General features: G+C 34.9%; 1 protein-coding gene across 6 annotated transcripts in view; it reads right to left on the bottom strand.

The window, feature by feature from the left end:
• The window catches only part of LOC111153147 (transcription factor 12), a 385,322-nt gene that overhangs the window by 200,753 nt on the left and 165,502 nt on the right, over positions 1 to 19,067 (bottom strand). For 5 of the 6 annotated variants that reach the window (XM_022511943.1, XM_022511945.1, XM_022511944.1 and 2 more), the window contains one exon: positions 14,964 to 15,037. In XM_022511943.1, the coding sequence (XP_022367651.1) occupies positions 14,964 to 15,037 (74 nt within the window). Of the gene's footprint in view, positions 1 to 6,859; positions 6,922 to 14,963; positions 15,038 to 19,067 lie in introns of those variants that run through there. The other variant, XM_022511948.1, reaches the window with a different exon arrangement.

Raw genomic sequence — 19,067 nt, 5'->3', positions numbered from 1 at the left:
AGTATTCAAGGAAGAAATCAATAGGAAAATTGTAAAATATTTGGAACTGAATGAAATGAAAACTCAACAGCAAAAACTGTAGGATGCAGGCAACAGCATGATCAGAGGAAAAGTTACAGCAATAAAAAGTGCCTATTAGAAGAGATAAAAGGTCTCAAATCAATGAGCTCAATTATATCTTAAGAAACTAGAAAACAAGGTGCCTGGGTAGCTCATAAGGTTAAATGTCTGCCTTTGGCTAAGGTCATGATCTCCAGGTCCTGGGACAGAGCCCCACATTGGGCTCCTGCCTGGCTCAGCAGGAAGTCTGCTCCTCCCTCTCCCTCTACCCCCAGCTTGTGTGCTCTTTCTGTCTCTCTCTCAAATGAATAAATAAAATCTTAAAAAAAAAAAAATAAAACAAACAAACAAACTAGAAAACAGGGGCACTGAGTGGCTCAGTCAGTTAAGCATCTACCTTCAGTTCAGGTCACGATCCCAGGATCCTGGGATGGAGTCCTGCATCAGGCTTCCTGCTCGGCAGGGAATCTGCTTCTCTCTCTTTCTCTACCCCTATCCTCTCCTCATGCTCGCTCTCTATCTCTTTCTCAAATAAATAAAATCTTTAAAAAAAAAAGAAACTAGAAAACAAAGAACAAATTAAATTCAAAATAAGAGTTACAGAAGTCAAACATATAGAAAACAGAAAAACAACAAAGAAAACCAGTGAAACAAAAAACCAGTTCTTTGAGAACATCAGTCAAATGACAAGCCTCTAGCCATATTGAAAAAAAAGAAACAATTCATTGATAATATCAGGAATGAGGTAGGGACTGTAACTAAAGATTCTACAAATACTGTGCCAGGTAGACTCTAAGATAGCCCTCAGTGATCTCTGGTATTCATACTCCCTATATAAACCATTCCCCCGGAGTGTGAGCTGGCCTAGTAATTTGCTTCTAACCAAAATAGTATGGCAAAAGTGTATGATGTCATTTCTGTGATTAGGATCCATAGTACTGTGCCTTCAATCTGGCTAGCAGACCTCCTACTTGCTGGCTTTGATGAAGTAAGCTGCCACAATGGAAAGGCCTGGCTAGCAAGATAATGAAGAAGGCATTTTCCTGCCAATAGCTACAGGGAACTGTGGCCTTCAGTTCAACAAATAAAAGAACTGAATCCTGACAAACAAATACGAATTTGGAAGCAGACTGTTCTCCAAAGGTCTTACAAATGGAACTCTGGTTCTGACCAGTATCTTGCTTAAAACCTTGTAAGAGACCCTGAAGCAGAGGACCAAGCTAAGCTATGCCCAAATCCTCATGAATAGAAACTGAGAGACAATATATGTGTATTATTTTCAGACAGACACTAAATTTGCGGTACTTTGTTGATTATTTCAAAAGATAATTAACACAAATATTTAACAGCTAACAAATACTACAAACTTTATGCCAATAAATTCAACTTAGACAAAATGGACAAATGGACATATTTCTTAAAATATACGAACTAGGGGCGCCTGGGTGGCTCAGTGGGTTAAAGCCTCTGCCTTCAGCTCAGGTCATGATCTCAGGGTCCTGGGATCGAGCCCCACATTGGGCTCTCTGCTCAGTGGGGAGCCTGCTCCCCACCCCCGCCTGCCTCTCTGCCTACTTGTGAGCTCTCTCTGTCAAATAAATAAAATCTTAAAAAAAAAAAATATATGAACTAATAAAGCTCACTCAAGAAGTAAGTAACTTGAGTAGTCCTTTATCTATTAACAAAATTGAAACTGTAATTAAAAATCGTCCCCAGAAGAAACTCCAGGTTCATGTATCTTAACTGATAAATTCTACCAAACATTTAAGGAGGAAATAATACCAATTCTACACATCTTCCTCAAGAAGTTAAAGAGTAATACCTCTCAACTCATTCTTTGAACCCCATATTAGCATGACACCAAATTCTGACACAGTACAAGAAAAAAAATCCTACAGATCAGTATTACTCAAATATAAAAATTCTTAACATCTTAGTAATTCAGTAATACATAAAAAGGACAGTATATAATAACCCAGTGCCATTTATCTCAGGAATGCAAAGTTGGTTTAAAATTTAAAATAGTGATCAATTCCTAGAGTAACACACTAAAAAATTATATGACCATTTCAATAAATGTGGAAAAAGCATTTCATAAAATCCAAAGTCCATTTTTTTTTTTTAATTTATTTGACAGATCACAAGTAGGCAGAGAGGCAGGCAGAGAGAGAGAGGAGAAGGAGGCAGGCTCCCTGCTGAGCAGAGAGCCCAATGCGGGACTCGATCCCAGGACCCTGGGATCATGACCTGAGCCGAAGGCAGAGGCTTTAACCACTGAGCCACCCAGGTGCCCCCAAAGTCCATTTTTGATATATACTCTCAAAAAATTAGGTATAGAAGGGAATGACTTCAGTCTAATAAATAACATCAAGGATACTTATAACATCATGCTTAATGGTGAAATACTGTTTTCCCAACATCAAGGACAAGGTAAAGCTAACCATTCTTATCTACTATTCAATACTGTAGAAGATATCATAAGCAATTCAATAAGAAGAAAAAAAATCCTGATTGGAAAAGAAAAAGTTACGCTCATTCATGGATGACATACTATCCAAATAGAAAACCTTCCAGCATGTACAAAAGAGCTACCACAACTAGTGAGTTTAGCAAGGTGCAAGATACAAGATCCATATACAAAAATGTATTGTAGTCACATTTATATAAGACATGAACACCCAGAAACTGAAATAAAAAATTTATACTAGCATCAAAAATTATGAAAGAGATAAACTAAGTAGAAGATATACAAGATCTGATCAGTAAAACTACAAAACATTACTAAAAGAAATTAAAGAACTGAATAGAGATATACCACATTCATGGATTAGAAAACTCCACATTGTTATCAATTCCCCTTAAAATGATCTATAAATTCAACACAATCCCAACCAAAACCTCAGAATTTTAGAAACAGCGGACACCTTAGTGGCTCAGTTGGTTAAATGTCTAAATTCAGCTCACTTCAAGATCTTGAGGTCTTGGGATGAGCCCCACATCAGGCTCTGTGCTCACCAGGAGTCTGCTTATCCCTTTCCCTCTGCTCCTCCCACTCTCCTGCCCCTGCTCATGCTCTCTCTCTTTCTCAAATAAATAAAATGTTTAAAAACTGATATGCTGGTTTAAAATTTTTCAAATTATATGCGAAGTCCCTAGAATTTGCAGAACAATTTTGAAACATAATAACAATGTTGGAGAACTTATACTGCCTGACATGAAGATTATTTTATTATTAATTTGTTTTTTAAAGATTTATTAATTCACTTGGGGGAGGGGACAGAGAGAGAAGGAGGGAAAATCCCAAGCAGGAACCCTCCTCCCCACTGCCAAGTATGGAGTCTGACACTGTACTTGATACCACCATCCCAAGGATTCTGACCTGAGCCAAAACCAAGAGTCGGCTGCCCAACTGACTGAGCCAACTAGGCACCCCTGAAGATTTATTTTAAAGGTACAGTAATCAAGATGCTATGGTATTGGTGTAAAGACTTTGAAAAATCAGTAGAACAAAAGAGAGTTCAGAAATTGACCCTCACATACAAGGTCAATTGATTTTTAGCAGAGAAAACAAGAGAATTCAACGGGGAAGATAATCTTATTCAACAAATGATGGTAACGAAACTGGAGAGCTTTAGTTTAAAAAAAAAATCAATTTTAACCCTTAATTTTACACCTTTTACAAAAATGAACTCACAATGGATCACATATCTAAATTAATGATTAAATGTATGTCATCTAATGTACTATTTCTTGAGACTATTACTAGCAATCAAACTCAATTCATAAGTAATGCAGAAGGATTCCATGGTGGGGAAAAAACTGTGAGAAGTGTATTCTATTCCTTTCTTAAGGAATTATAATTTACAATACTTTATTAAAAACTGATAAATCCAACAAAGAAGTCTAATTTTGTTTAACTCATTACATAAATATATTGGGCTATGAGCTCTTTATTTACACGTTACTTATTAATATCTTATTAAACACAGTTTGAAAAACCATGATCTTGATGAAAACTTTTGTCTTACATGTTATGAACTAATGTCCAGCATAAGTAACATTTGATCAAACTCACTTGTCTAAAGGGAGAAGTCTCTGGGCTTGAGTCCTTTGTTCTTTGTATTATAAAACAGACTACCATTTTCAACTGATATGCCCTAGAGGTTTCATAACCAAACTCTGCTTCAATTTCTGTGCTTTTACTCTCCCTGGGTCATCATTATTATAACTTTTATCACCATATAGTATAATAAACTGTTTTTCCCATGAGAATGAGCACTCGTTTGCCCAGACAGTATGGACTGATCATTTTGTTTTGTTTACCTATTCCAGAGACCAGAAAATCATGGAATCTCAATAAATGCTGCATGAATGAAAGAACTGAGCAAAAAAAAGGATTCCATGTGAACAGCCTACAAAGAGTACAAGCCCAAGAGAAGACTGCAGAACTCCAAATTGTGAAGAAAGATTCTGAGTAAAAAGTGATCTAAGAGAGTAAGGTAAAGTTAATGGGAAATCAAGAATAATATTTAAAGAGCAAGAACTCAGAAAACTATAAACTCAATGAGATGTAATGGTACCACCAATACAGAACAGATATTTGCTTATAGGACAGTTGATACTTTCTTGCTAACCACTAAGTAACTTCTTATATTAAACACCAAGAAAATGATCTGCTCCATGCAAAAAGTAGCACATTATGATATAAAACCACATGAAAGTAATTATTCCATTTGACAGCACAAAGGTTTAAGTATCAGCTCAATGCATTGAAAAACACTCCAAGCTTGTTATTTGCAAAATAAAAATGTTAGAATATATGACAAAAGTACATCACAAAAGGAATTAAAATTAATCTCTCATGCTAAGCCTTTGACATACACAAGCTCATTTAGGTCTCATAACTACCTTGTGGGGTAGATACCCCTTCAAACAAATTTGAGGAACTGAAGGGTAAACATCCTATTGTAAGAATGTAGATTACTAAGAATCTATATTCATAAAAATCTGGGCTGCCCAATTTTTTCCAATAATCTCTAAATCCCAAAATCTATAATGCAATAAACTTTTCCAATAGTTTCAAGGGAACAATTCACTTTTCTTGACCTACAGAACCTCCTGGTCATTTAAAAACTGCAGCAGGTCCCTCATCTTGTTCAGGACATACTCCAGGAATAGTGACCTCTCTAAGGAGCCTCTCAGACTTGTATAATTCCTACATAGCTTTGTATCAAAATGGATCTGTAATTTTTCATGACACTGGATGTAAGAGAAGGAACACTTACAGACTACTTAATAAATTCCAGATATTGTGCTTTCTAAAACTTGTGTTCATTCTCACACACTTGTTACAAGATGAATCTCTTTGCCGATGAGAAATCTGAGGCTCAGAATTAAGCATCTTATCTTTTCCAAGGTCAGATATAGTGGTGAAACCAGGAAGGAAACTCACCTAATTGATTCTAGGACTTATATTTTTTAAGTATAAAATGTAAATAATATTTTTATAAGAAATAATGACAGTACCATCATCTTAAAACTTGTAGAATATCTGTCTTTAAAGTCCTGAACAAGGAGGAATAACAACTGTTTTGGGGTTTCTTTTATACTTTGGCAAGTGATCTGGTAGAAGGGAAGACTAACTTAGAGTCCTACTGCCTGGCTACTAGTCTTGGATGTTTAATATCTGTTAAGTTATCCACCTTCTCTGAACCTCAATTTCCTCACTTCTAAAATGGACAGGATTTTAAAAATGGCTTCTTGGTAAGCTGGTGTGAAGCTTAAAATAGGGAACATGTGAAAGGTTTTAAATGATATTATAACAAATGATAGTTATGATTACTGCTTTTAACAAAAAATAGGCTAAGTGGACCTAGAAAGGTATCCAGCCCAAATCTACCTTCGATTCTGTTCTTACGGATAAGAAATATGTGAATCTATAGAAAATAAAAAAGTTGCGAGAAATAAGACCTCAACAATTACAAAAAGGGACATAGGAGATATTCAAAGAGTAGTAAGTTTTGACTTTCATCTGTTAATTTAAAGACTAAATAGGGAGGGAAAAATGAAACAAGACGAAATCAGAGAGGGACAAACTGAGGGTTGCTGGAGGGGAGGGGAGTGGGAAGGATGGGGTGGCTGGGTGATGGGCACTGGGAGGGTATGTGCTATCGTGAGTGCTGTGAACTGTGTAAGACTGATGAATCATAGACCCGTACTCCTGAAACAAATAATACATTATACGTTAATTGAAAGAAAATTTTAAGACTAAATAATGATAAGATTTAAAAAAGAGAACTGTAAAGATCAGTCCTGATAAAGATGCTATATGATAGGCATGCAAAGTTAGGTAAAACAGTGAGGTGACAAACCGACATAAAGGCTGGTTCCAAAAGCTATGTGACAGTATCTGATTGCACACTATCCCTGGAAGAACGGGTAAATGAAAAAAATAGGTCTGCCTAGATCTTAAAACGGAAAAGTAGACAACCTGATAGCTGTGTGATTTCTTTCATTTAAAATATATGATAGCAAGAGATTTAAAAGAGCTTACATCATCCTAACCCAATTTTTTCCTTATCCAAGAACTAAGATTATAAGTTATAGGCCGGTGTTGTTTTGAATACAAAGAAGAGTAACACATAACATTTTCCCTCATGGGTTTATTTAAACCTAACTTTAAAATGCACCCTTTTCTCATCCATAGTTTTTCTTCACATTCAGAACATTCAGAAGGAGCAGTTACATAACAAAACAGAGATTAATGGGAACATAGATGCAATATATAGAAAACACTTACTTTAATTCTCTGTCCCTCCTGTCTTGCTTTGCTATTTAACTGCTTCATCTCGTGTTTTGTACCTGAGATCAAGAGGCATAAAATACTATTTCAAAATTTGTGTGTCCTTTCTAATTATTGCATTTGAACTTGTAGTAGCTATAAAACCTACACCATTTCCCCTTTGAAAATAAAAACAATAGCAAACAATAAACAACTAGAGAAAATATCTACTCTAAAGAAAAGAAAGTAGCACTAAACTTTATTACCCATTAATGCTATCAATGGAGGACAATGAGTAAAAATTTATTTTTTTATTCATATAACTAGATTTTCCTATTTATCAGGGAAACTATTATAACCAATTTGGTAGTTGCATCACACAACTGCAGCTACCTTGTCAAAACCTGAATAAAACACAGGAGTTTAATTCAGGAGTTGTCATTCTGTGGGAAGAGTGAATATATACAATTTTATATCTTCCTCAGTTGCCAATATGCCAGTTTTTTTTTTTCCTTTGAGACACCACTCCTCTTTCCATTATTTTGTGATCTTGATCCTATCATCCTAGTCTGTCTTATTTCATCGCAAGTAGGCCTATGTAGTAGTATTTTACCAGATCATCCTATTTCTTGTCACTCTTTCACTTTGGATCCATCCCTCATTCCACAATATATTGATCTTCACAAAATCCTTTGTGTCATTTCCTCCCTAAAAATTTATTTTTAAGTGGCTCTCTAACTCGCCAAAGGACAGACTATGTTTCTTGAACAGAGGGTTACCTGCCTTATCACATTATTTGCCTATATAGCAAGATCATTTATTCTTTACTGAATTTAATGATTTTGAGGGCTCTGTACTTGTGGTCTCATCATTCCACACTTCCAAAGAAGCTGTCTTCCTTTAAATCTTATTCATACAAATACTGTTTGTCCTACAATGATCTACTCAAACACTTCCTCTTCACTCTTTCCCAATCACCAAAAGTAATCTCTTTATCTCCTATAACCAATGAAATTAATTTGATAATTAACTATTTGCTGCCAAATAATTATAGCTTCTTCACTGCTGCCTTAAGAGTTAAAGTTTTATAAATTATTTAACTCTTTAGGCAAATATGACTTGTATTTCTAACCATATTTCCTGAACTCTAAGATATACTTTGTTCTCTTTTAATGATGGAGAAATTGAGTGCCTCTACAAATCTCATCATCTTAAAACCGGGGCACCAAAGTAAGCTCATGTTCCTTAAAAAGCAGAAAGACAACATTATCATCCTTATTTACAAAGCTAGCTCTCAGACCACTGTGCTATACTGGGAGAAGGAAATTACAGGTTCTCTCTATCCTTAGATATTCCCAAGGCCTCTATGGTCAAATGTAAATGAAATACTCATCAGACTCTCCAGTATACTCTGGCCAGTATAACCAGTATAACCCTTCTTAGAGTCAGAAGAACCTCTGTGTATTATGTATAAATAGCACATAGATGAGGCTCTATTATCTCATCTCCAACTTGCTATCCACTCAACTATAGAATGGCTGTTTGCAAGCTCATCCACATGAATGAAAAGATACTGAATGCCTGCTAAGAAGGGAGAGAACGCTAGGCAGAATTAAAGGTCACTTTAGCTACATCAGGCAGAAATGGTCTAGGAGCAGCTAGAGAGGTAACATTTAACTCATTCACAATACCTTATAGACTCAGCTTAGTTTCCATAGAATCTGAAAGCCAGGTGTCCATTCTAGTTGAATTTTTACTTATTTTTGTTTCCCTTATCCAAAGGAAGTACCCAATCTATGGCTTTGAGTATGAATCTTAGAAGGCTAGAGCAACTCCTGAATCTCTGTACTCTCATATTCATTTTCTACCTGACTTGGGTCTATCAGGCTGCCATCCATATGTATTCCTGATAAACAGCCAAAGAAATGACCATTGCTGGTGCTTTTTTAATAAGATGAACCCTCACCCTGCTACCACACTGTAACAGGTAGCAGAAAGTCAGAGTACATATTAAAACAAAAGACCTCAAAACATACCTACTATTTATTTCTTGATTAAAAGTCTGAAATTATTTTGTGCTGAGTCATAGATAGCCGCTAAACCTAGTATTTTAAAGCCAACTCATCACCACATAACTGGTTTTCCCCTTCTCCACTAATAGGCTTGAGTCCGGAACTTTGCTAAGGTAGTTATTATTAGTACCCACCTCCCTTCTATCAATGAAAAAAGGAAAAGGAAAAAAAAATTTGAGGCAAAGAGAAATAATTTGCCCAGAGTCATATAGCTAGGAAGTAGAAGTGCCAGAAATAGAACCCACACAACTTGATTTCAATGTTCAAGCTCTTAAATTCTATGCTTGTCTGCCTCACGATATACTATGCAGGCTAGCAAACTTTTTTTTTTTTTTTTTAATCATATCATGTCCCATGTCCTCTTCTGAAATATCAATTGCAGATCCTCTTTTGTCTTCAGCTTTCTCTTCTCCTCTCCCATTCCTTCTGTATATGGCAAAAAATTTAAGACATTTCTTCTTTGGCTTGGGAAATACTAAGGGAAGGGTGTTAAAAAGTAACTGTATAGAATGTGAAATATCTGAGTTCTAGACCAAAGTCTGTCATTAACTAGATAAATTGTCTAGCCAAATCTTTATGTGTATTTTGTATCAACAGCACCTATCTCAACCTAGCCAAATTTCAAACTCTCTTAGTTTTCTCACCTATACAATTAAAGGACTGGGCATAGAGAGCTAGCACATTTTCTAGTTTTGAAATTCTATGATACTGCAAAATGGGGAGGAAAGGAAGAGCAACATGGGCATGACTGTTTCAATCTGCAAACCGTATTTTATACAGAGAAGGGGAAACCATGGTAGAAATTTAGCCACTGAAAATATAAGCAGTCAAACTCATGTAACTGAATGTTGCTTCTTTCCCTCAAAATAACTACAACAGATTATAACCTGAAAAATGCTCACAATTAAAATGCCAACTGCTGGTCACTGCTCGTCACTGCTGATGCCTATAAATATAAATATAATTTCTAGCAGTGCTACTGATCTCTCTTACTTTTTAAAGTGAGGAATGCCAAATTCTGTATCTTAGGGAAAGAATGTCAACAGGAAGACTTCTCTCATTTCCTGTGAGCCCTACCATAACACTAGGATGCAAACCCCAAGGGTACTTCACTACCTTGAGCTTGGCCTAGGTTGGACTGCAGAGCTGAGAGGGCAGGAAAACCAAGATGTCATGGCCCCTTGAAATGTCCATGAACTGAAATGATCACACAACATTTCAGAAATGGAATTTGTACATCAGGAAGTACAACCATGAAAAAGAAAAATGAAGTACTCATTATTGGAGAGAATAATAATAATGATGGTAATAATAGTAATAGCAGCTTTCATTTATTGTATTAATAAATGAAATGAAATACTTCATAGCTATTATTACATTTCATCTTTGCTCAAACCCAACAAAGTATGTGTAAAATTATGATAATTTTAGAGATGAGAAATCTGAGCCACAAAGAGGTTGAGTAACTTGTCCAAGGTCACAAAGTGTAATTCTCCAGAGGTGGTGATCTTAAATAAAATGTTTCACTAAGTAGTATCATTAATCAGGACAGTAATTTGTTAAGCATAGGAGAAAGGAAGCCTATTACCATTAAAACCACCACCACTGACTTCAAACTTTTGAGCTTCATCATAAATCAACTTTGATTCTTCTCCATCTCCAGACACAATTAATTTAGTAAATCTAACAATTCTTCCCAAATTTGATTATATTCAGCAAACATGTATAGAATATCCATTATGTAAAAAGCCTTGTATTAGATTAAAACTTTTATATCTAAGTTTATCACAGGACTTCTGCTTTCCTAAGAAAGAAACAGATAATTGACAGGGAAAAGAAAGAGATTTTATCTATGTCTTTCACAAATCTAAAGGGAAGTATATTCGGCCATGACAGAATCAGCAAATAATTCTTACTCATTACACTTAGGATGTAGCACATCTGCAAATGTATTCCTTCATTTAAATTCGGTTGATTGTTACATATAGATCTAGTTAATAAATTCTGATATACATAAGATTAAAGCTAACACTTACACACCACTATGTAGCAGACACTGATCTAAGCACTTTACACAGATTTATCTCATTTAAAAATAGATTTACATGCATTTAATCCTCACGACAACCTTATAAAGTAGTTATTATCCCCATTTTACAGATGAGTGAACTGAGGTACAGATTTAGGTAACTTGTCCACAATCATACAGGTAGTAAGTGGCAGAGATTGGATTCATACCCAGGCACTCTGGCTTCAGAGTCTATGCTCTTGACCACTGCCTTCTAAAGGGGAGGGGGAAAAAGTCTGGAAATGGAATAAAGCACTGATGCGATGGTAAATAACAAAAATCATGGTATTCTCTGCCCTTTATGCCTGGTGCAATGTCAAATATAGAAAACACTTGTTTGCAGGAACAGATAAAAACTAAGGGAAAGAAGGAACTATACCTCCTGCTCAAATCTAAACTATTTGAGATTTTAACTGCTCTATTCAATCTCTGGTGCTTTAACCTCAAACACTATTTTTCACATATTTCTGAAAATAAAAGTGTTATTCACATCATGATGGTGCTTTTTCTGTTCATTTGTGTGTATTGTTCTATAAAGGCAGGCAGTAGGTCAATAGTGCAGAAACCAGGACTCTAACAAAGGTAGAGAGATTTGAGGTACATGCCACAAATGCTCTTACTTCCTTATGAGTGTCTCAAACTTGGTTGTCTCATCTCCACATTTTTGTTAAAAATGCTAAACCATGTCTACCATTTCTTCTGTAACAACTATTAGGTACAGCATTTGTTTTTGTGTCTGCCTATCAAAAATTCTTTCTTGATTCATGTGCTATGGATAGTTCCGATAACCAGAACTCAACAAATCACCTGCATACTGTAAGGCTACTTATCTTGTGAATTTGGGAAAAATAGGGCAGACTGGAGTGACTTTTCCTGCTTCTGAGAGAATACATATAAGACTAATTACATTGATGAGAAGTTGTGGCCTCTTAACCAGAGAACTCTGGTAGACCTCACTTACATATCAAGGTTACTAGAGCAGAATGCTATCTTTGTTAGATTTAAATATATTTTTTAATTTTATTTATTTATTTGAAAGACAGAGATCACAAGTAGGCAGAGAGGCAGGCAGAGGGAGAGGAAGGGAACCAGGCTCCCCGCTGAGCAGAGAACCCAATGCGGGGTTCTATCCCAGGACCGAAGGCAGAGGCTTTAACCCACTGAGCCACCCAGGCGCCCATCTTTGTTAGATTTAAAGCCAGTTCCAATTAGGCAAAAAGTGTACAAAGCAAAAATTCCCTTTAAAAAGTTGTTAAACAGATATTAAGTTCAACCTACATGATTTGGTGTAACCAATCTTATACAGTAAAATGCAGGGTTGAAATACATTAATAGAGTAGTATTTAATAGAGTTCATGTGCCAAATAATACAGTAACGCAAAAAATGATTCTTTTTCCCCCTTACAGTTTTAGTGGGGGGGGGGGCAGGGAGGGAGGGAGAACAGCAACTCAGCTGAATCCAACTAAACTAAAATCATATACTTTATAACCCCACCAAACTACTCATTCTGCAGGTTTACATACTTTTTATTGTGGCCTATTAAGTATTTTCAAACTTTACAAAAAGTAAAATAAAAAAATCTTCTATCAGGAATGTAAAACTAAATTATTTTTTAAATGATGCAACTTGCTGTGATGGAAATTTATTATTTATACTGGTAAAGTCTAAATAAATGTCACTGATATAATTTCTACAAAAGTATCTGCAATTTCATTAAAGTTTACATTGACTTGTTAATAATTTTACAATGTGTCAAATTTCATTTATAGCTAGTATCGGTATTTACTCCTGAATTTAAAAAACTGAAGATACTATGATACTCAGTAGAATACTTTGGTAAACCGAGATTCTTATTAACAAAATTATATCCACCTATACTTATGATTATGAAAAAAACGGTCAACTTAAAAGATGACGTTTAACAATAAACTCAGAGAGTTGATAATCTTCCTATAAAGGAGTGTTGAGGGCAGCTTCAAAGATAACCATAAATGTCTTTCCCTGGTGAGAAGAGTTCAGGGAATTTAACTGTTTGAAATTATAAATGAAACATAACTTCTTAACTAGATAACTAAACCATTTTAGGTTCAAAATCATGACCAGGACAGAAGAAGCAAAGTGAGTGGAAGAGTAGATTTCAATGAGAATAAAAATAAAGGGTAGTATTAAATCACCACTCTATCTGATATCTCAGTAGACAGGTAAGAAGAAAAAGGAAAAAAAATTATATATATATATTTGTACGGTAGACTGGGAATAGCTAAAGATTAATCTGGGTTTGTAAAGAGAAAACTCGTTTACTATCAAATCAATTTACAATGTATACAATACACACTCAAAAAATTAAGAGTAAAAAAATAGCATTTCATATTCACCTATAGATCAAATAGCAAAACAGAAAAGGAAGATTTGCTTTGAAGTCCATCTCTAGAGGTAAACTTAATTTCACAGTCATGAAATATGTAAATGTTTGGATATACTATTATGTTCCCTTTTCCTAGAATCCTATTTAGCACTCAAGTAAGAAAAGAAATTGAAGTCTGAAAGGAAACATAAGGTACAAAGGCACCATTTAATGTATTTTAAGAAATAATATGTTATCACACATTAACTCAAGACTTTGAAAGAAAATAATCCAATATTAATAAACAGTATTCTGTTCTCCACTATATAAATAAAATTCATACTTAGCAATTAAAACAGGAAACCTACTTTTCCTAGTCACATATTATTTAAAGCATCAAAAACTTTTAAAGGAAGGAAATTTGGACATTAACCAGTTCAACTATCCCCAAGATAAAATAAGGTGTCCAAGAATTCACCACAGAATTGACAGTACACCCAAGTCTTATGGTGCCCAAGACAGTGCTCTTTACACTACAACCCAGCTTTCTCAGCACTGAGTCCCAAAAGGAAAACACTAAAAACCATGTTTAATTGTCTACGTATCTTTTTGGATTCTACATGACTATTTTGTTTCTTCCCAAAGTATTTAAAATAAATTAAACATAGGCTACAGCCAAACAGAGTAACAAACCACATATTTTAACTTAGCGCTTTTTTAATACAAAGCAGCATAATCCATATGGAGACTAAGAACTCCAATCACATACTGTTTCCTTCCATTTATGCCAATTTGCTTCCTGTATTAAGTATCCATAAATTTTATGCTTCTCCATCTTCTACTGGTTAATTCTAAGAGAAGTAAATAATTCACTGTTTATGCAAAGTGTAACATTTTTGAAAAATTAGCCCTTAACCTCACCAATTTACTGTGGAGTCTGGGAACAGAGTTTAATTTTACTGATAATACTTTGGTCTAATTTTTAATATTTCAGTCTTATTATTTTAAACTTTTGGGGGATTTGTTGTTTGTTTATTGCTAAAAAAAAAAAAAAAAGCTCTAACCTTTTGACCTTTCCAAGCATAAAACACTAGCTTGGTCCTATTTTCTCTTAACTGCCAACCAAGAAATGTCATCTGTTATGTCTGTTTTGATATGCTTCCAAGAGACAGGGCTATAGAGTCCCTGGTATAAACGGCTGATGACTACTTCTGGAACAAGAACGGCAGAGGGAAGACTAGAAAATGGTATTTGGAAAGTTAGTGCCATCTCTCAAAGGTAATACATGAAGAAAACAGTACACAAAGAAAAATGACTATGTATGGTCAAAATACTTAGTGAGGCATTCCAAATTCTTCCAACTTTAGTAAAGAGTATTGCAGGTAATCTAGGTATAGAAATAACACCAAGAACATTTCCTTCATTATAAGAAATAAAATAAACTCCCAAAGTATGACAATAAATTAAAATATAAAAAAAATCAAATCTACCACAAGGGTACTGTATATTCTATGGTATTCCCACATAAATATGTTAATATTTATTTCTCTTAAGAAACAGAGCTCATATATGAAAAGCCTTACTTATTCTGCCAAATTACTTTATAGTTTTAATCAAGGGTTGGTGAATGAACTTACTCTAGATGAGTCATAAGAGGGGCTTGGTTGACCACTTGTTCCCCAAGATGTTGTACCTCCTCGTTCATCCATACCTAAGGAGAGAAGAAAGTGAAAGATATAAATTCAAAAGGCTACTATGATGGATTTGTTTTCATACCGTTCGGCAGAGAGCACAAGTCAGCAAGTAGTACTTGCATTTGGATGGAACTCACTGTGTACCAACCAATTCTTGTCTCAGAAACCTGAAGATGATAAGCTACCTCAGAAAGTCTTCATCACTGCTCCATACAACTCCCTTTAAACAATGCAGACTTTCAGAACCAAAACATCTTTGGAGGCTTCAAGATAGGGCATATCTAGGTCTCCTCATTTCTGTCACATCCACTGCTACTTCTAAAAGTAGATGAAACCCCCAACTTTCTATAAGTTTAGTGCTGTCTACATGAAAATATGAAGAGTTTAGTTCTTATGGATAAGCCTTAGAAAATGAAGCAAGTTGGGGAGCCTGGGTGGTTCAGTTGGTTAGGCGGCTGACTCTTGATTTTGGATCAGATGATGATCTCAGGGTTGTGAGATCAAGCCCCACACTGGGCTCTGCACTGGGTATGGAGGCTGCTTAAGATTCTCTCCCCATTGCCCTCTGCCCCTCTCCCTCTCTATAAAAAAAAAAAAAAAAAAAAAGAAAGAAAGAATGAAGCAATTTGGACAACTGTTCAAGTTAATAAAAATTAGTTTCTAATACAACATTGACTAGATATTCTTAACTGAAGGTATCAAATTAAATCAAACTATACCAAATCATATCAAATCAATGTTATTTACATTAAAACTAATAAAAATGTAGTGACAACTCATCCTAGTAAAATCTCCTCTAATGAGTAGATCTACTGTCTCTCTCTCTTTATTAAAAGTTTTTATTCATTTATTTATTTGACAGAGAGAGAGAGACACAGCGAGAGTGGGAACGCAAGCAGGGAGAGTGGGAGAAGGTGGAGCAGGCTTCCTGCTGAGCAGGGAGCCTGATGTGGGGCTCTCCATCCCAGGGCCCTGGGATCATGACCTGAGCCTAAGGCAGATGCTTAATGACTGAGCCACCCAGGAGCCCCAAGTAGATCTACTCTTATGAAAATTGCAAAGGATAACTCAAAGTGAAAAAGGATTAACAAAAAAATCAATTTATTGTGTTCCTTAATGTACCTTCTGAAGTTTTGGCTCCATTATTTTCACCTTCCAGCCAGTCCCTAGAAAAAGTTGAAAGAGCTAGAGACCTCTCAATCTAGATAGCTCTCCCTTTGCTGTTTTGAGGACCAGTCCTTTTCATCCTTGACCCCAAGCAGTGTATGCTTTCCCAACCCTTTCCAAGTTTTCTACAAACACGAACAATTGACTTTTCTTCATTCTTTCATAAGAAAACTCAAGATATTACAAAGACAACATTCTACTAAGTTTAGAACCTCCTTTTCTTTAAAAAAAACAACAAAAAAAAATTCCTTGACGTCCTCTGTGATTTAGATGAGAATGTGGTCTGTAGTGAGTTAAATACCACATATTCTCCAGTAACTAGCCATGATTCTCACTCTCACAGGGACAGAACTGCCAACTGAAGGGATAGGTAACAAACAGGAAAAGAGGACTCAGTTTTCAAAGTAGAATTTACTAATCACCAAATCAGCTGGTAGGACCTTAATTTATTCTTTTTATGAACCTGTACTTTCTGTATTAAGTGATTAATGTATATTTTTAAAAGTTTTAAAAACACTATAGTAAAAAGATGGGTGCCTACTACAGAAAACACTCTAGGCATAATTTCAAGTGAACCAGAAGCTTTGAAAACAGAGAGATGATGAACAAAAATACACAGTGTTTTGTTCATGCCTGGATAATTCTTACTAAAATTCTAGATTTAGGAAAGATTCTTCTACAAGTTTGGGAAATATCACAAAAAATATACTTTGTTACCATCTCTCCAGTATCACTAATTACTTTGGGCTATATTCCAAGCATTTTCTTTGTAAGCAACACCGTAGAATAGCAATCAGAATTCCTATGAGACCCACTCCAAGAAAGGGCTACTTACTAACACACAAAATCCAGTAATAAAAAACTACTTATGAAACTGCAAATAATTTTCTGAAAATTTAATTTTTTAAATCATACTTCCCATTTGCAACTGTCTTTCTATATAGGTAAAGTTTTTTTATACTACATAGCCAAAGTAAAATACAAACTTAAATTGACTACTGAAGGCAGGGTCTCAAATATTTGTACACCCCTATTCTATTGCATTATTTAAAATAGCCAAAAGGTATAAGCAACTCAAGTATCCATTGACAGATGAATGGATAAATAAAATGTGACATATAAATAAAATGCAGTATTATTCAGCCTTAAAAATGAAGGAAATTCTGGGTGCCTAGGTGGCTCAGATGGTTAAGCGACTGCCTTTGGCTCAGATCATGATCCTGGAGTCTCAGGATCGAGTCCCACATCAGGCTCCCTGCTCAGCGGGGAGTCTGCTTCTCCCTCTGACCTTTCCGCCTCTCATGCTCTCTCTCTCTCGAATAAATAAAAAAGTCTTTTAAAAAAATGAAGGAAATTCTTACACACAGTACACCTGGATGCACCTGAAGACATTATGTTAAGTAAAATAAACCACCACAAAAAGAACAAATACTGTACAATTCCATTTATATCAAGTACCTAGAGTAGTCAAATCCATGGAGAAAAAAAAGAATGGTGGGGCTGGGAGGGGGAAAGTAATCATACTTTCAGTGAAAGTTCAGAACACAGAATAGAAACTTATAGCCTAATGAAAATAATCAGACCATAATTTGTTTTTATGACTCTAAACGGTCTTATATCAAATGAGAAACCAATATGAGGTCTATGTGTTATTAACATACATCCGTAAAAGAAAATACAAAAAAGATGAGTGCTTGCTACAGAAAACATCACAGACAAGATTTTAAAAAGATATATGAAATTCTGTGAAAACACATACTCAATTTTCATCAAGTGATACTAATTACTCCCACAGTGTAAAAGAGCAAAGATTTAATGAAATTAAATGAGATGATAATTAAGCCAACAGCTAAAGAGTATGACATATCAATGATACTGGACATGGCAGGGGGGTTCAAAGGATGCTAAAGACTAACAAGGATTTGGCATGGTTTGAAACTCAGATCTCTATAGTTTTATTGTTAACATATCCAGACTCTGAGAAGGTCGTGGCTGGCACTGACAAAGTCAAGAGTCATCTTTCAGCATCAATGACTCCTTTCTGCTGAAGACAATGGCTGTACAAACAGAAATATGACAGGAATAATAAACTTTCCAAAGCTTCAGCCATAAGACCAAGGTAAGCAGAAAAAAAGAAATCATACACAGAAAATAATACAGAACTGTACAAACTGACCAAAATTTATACAAATTGATAAAAATCTAAAGAACTATTTATCAACAGGAAAATACAATATAGTTGCAATACAGTGATTAGGGAGAAAACATTTCTATTAAGATACATCTGTACCATCCCTGCCATGTATTTTCTATCTTCCCATTTCTAGTCTATGAATTCCAGTGTCAACAATTTTTAGAAAAGCTAGTTCCTCGATTAATAGATTAAACTAGTAGATGTAAGAGAAAGCTTAACAATCACTGAGTGGTAAAAAATACTTTGAGTTTTAACTTTCTAATAAATTATTCTATTTCCAGTCAACAAGATTAAAAGGGTTAATCAATAATTTAATATAGAGATTTAAATAACCTTTTTCTTTTTTTAGTATTTTATATACAGATTCTCTTACGTACCAGCTTTTTTATATGGAATCAATTAAATACAGTCTAATATATATTTTGATTCCACAGGCCCAGTTTCAATAGGTATACATACTATTTTTAATATTTTCCAGTAAAGAACATTAAATTTTTTACATCAAAAACATAATGGTCTATAAATTTAAGGTAACAATTCACTACCTTCTCATTTAATAGGAAAAGTAACCAAAACCAAATCATAAGTCACTACATACATAGGCAGTTCCTTAAGAGGCTAGGACTCTGGAGAAGGAATAAGAGGTAAAAATTTAGTTCCTGAGGTGTCAGAGAGCAAAATTCTTG

This window comes from Enhydra lutris, unplaced genomic scaffold (genome assembly GCF_002288905.1).
Source record: "Enhydra lutris kenyoni isolate GAN:26980312 unplaced genomic scaffold, ASM228890v2 scaffoldscaffold31, whole genome shotgun sequence".
Taxonomy (NCBI): Eukaryota; Metazoa; Chordata; class Mammalia; order Carnivora; family Mustelidae; genus Enhydra; species Enhydra lutris.
Note: the sequence above shows the minus strand (reverse complement) of the source record. Positions and strands in the feature narration are given on the sequence as shown.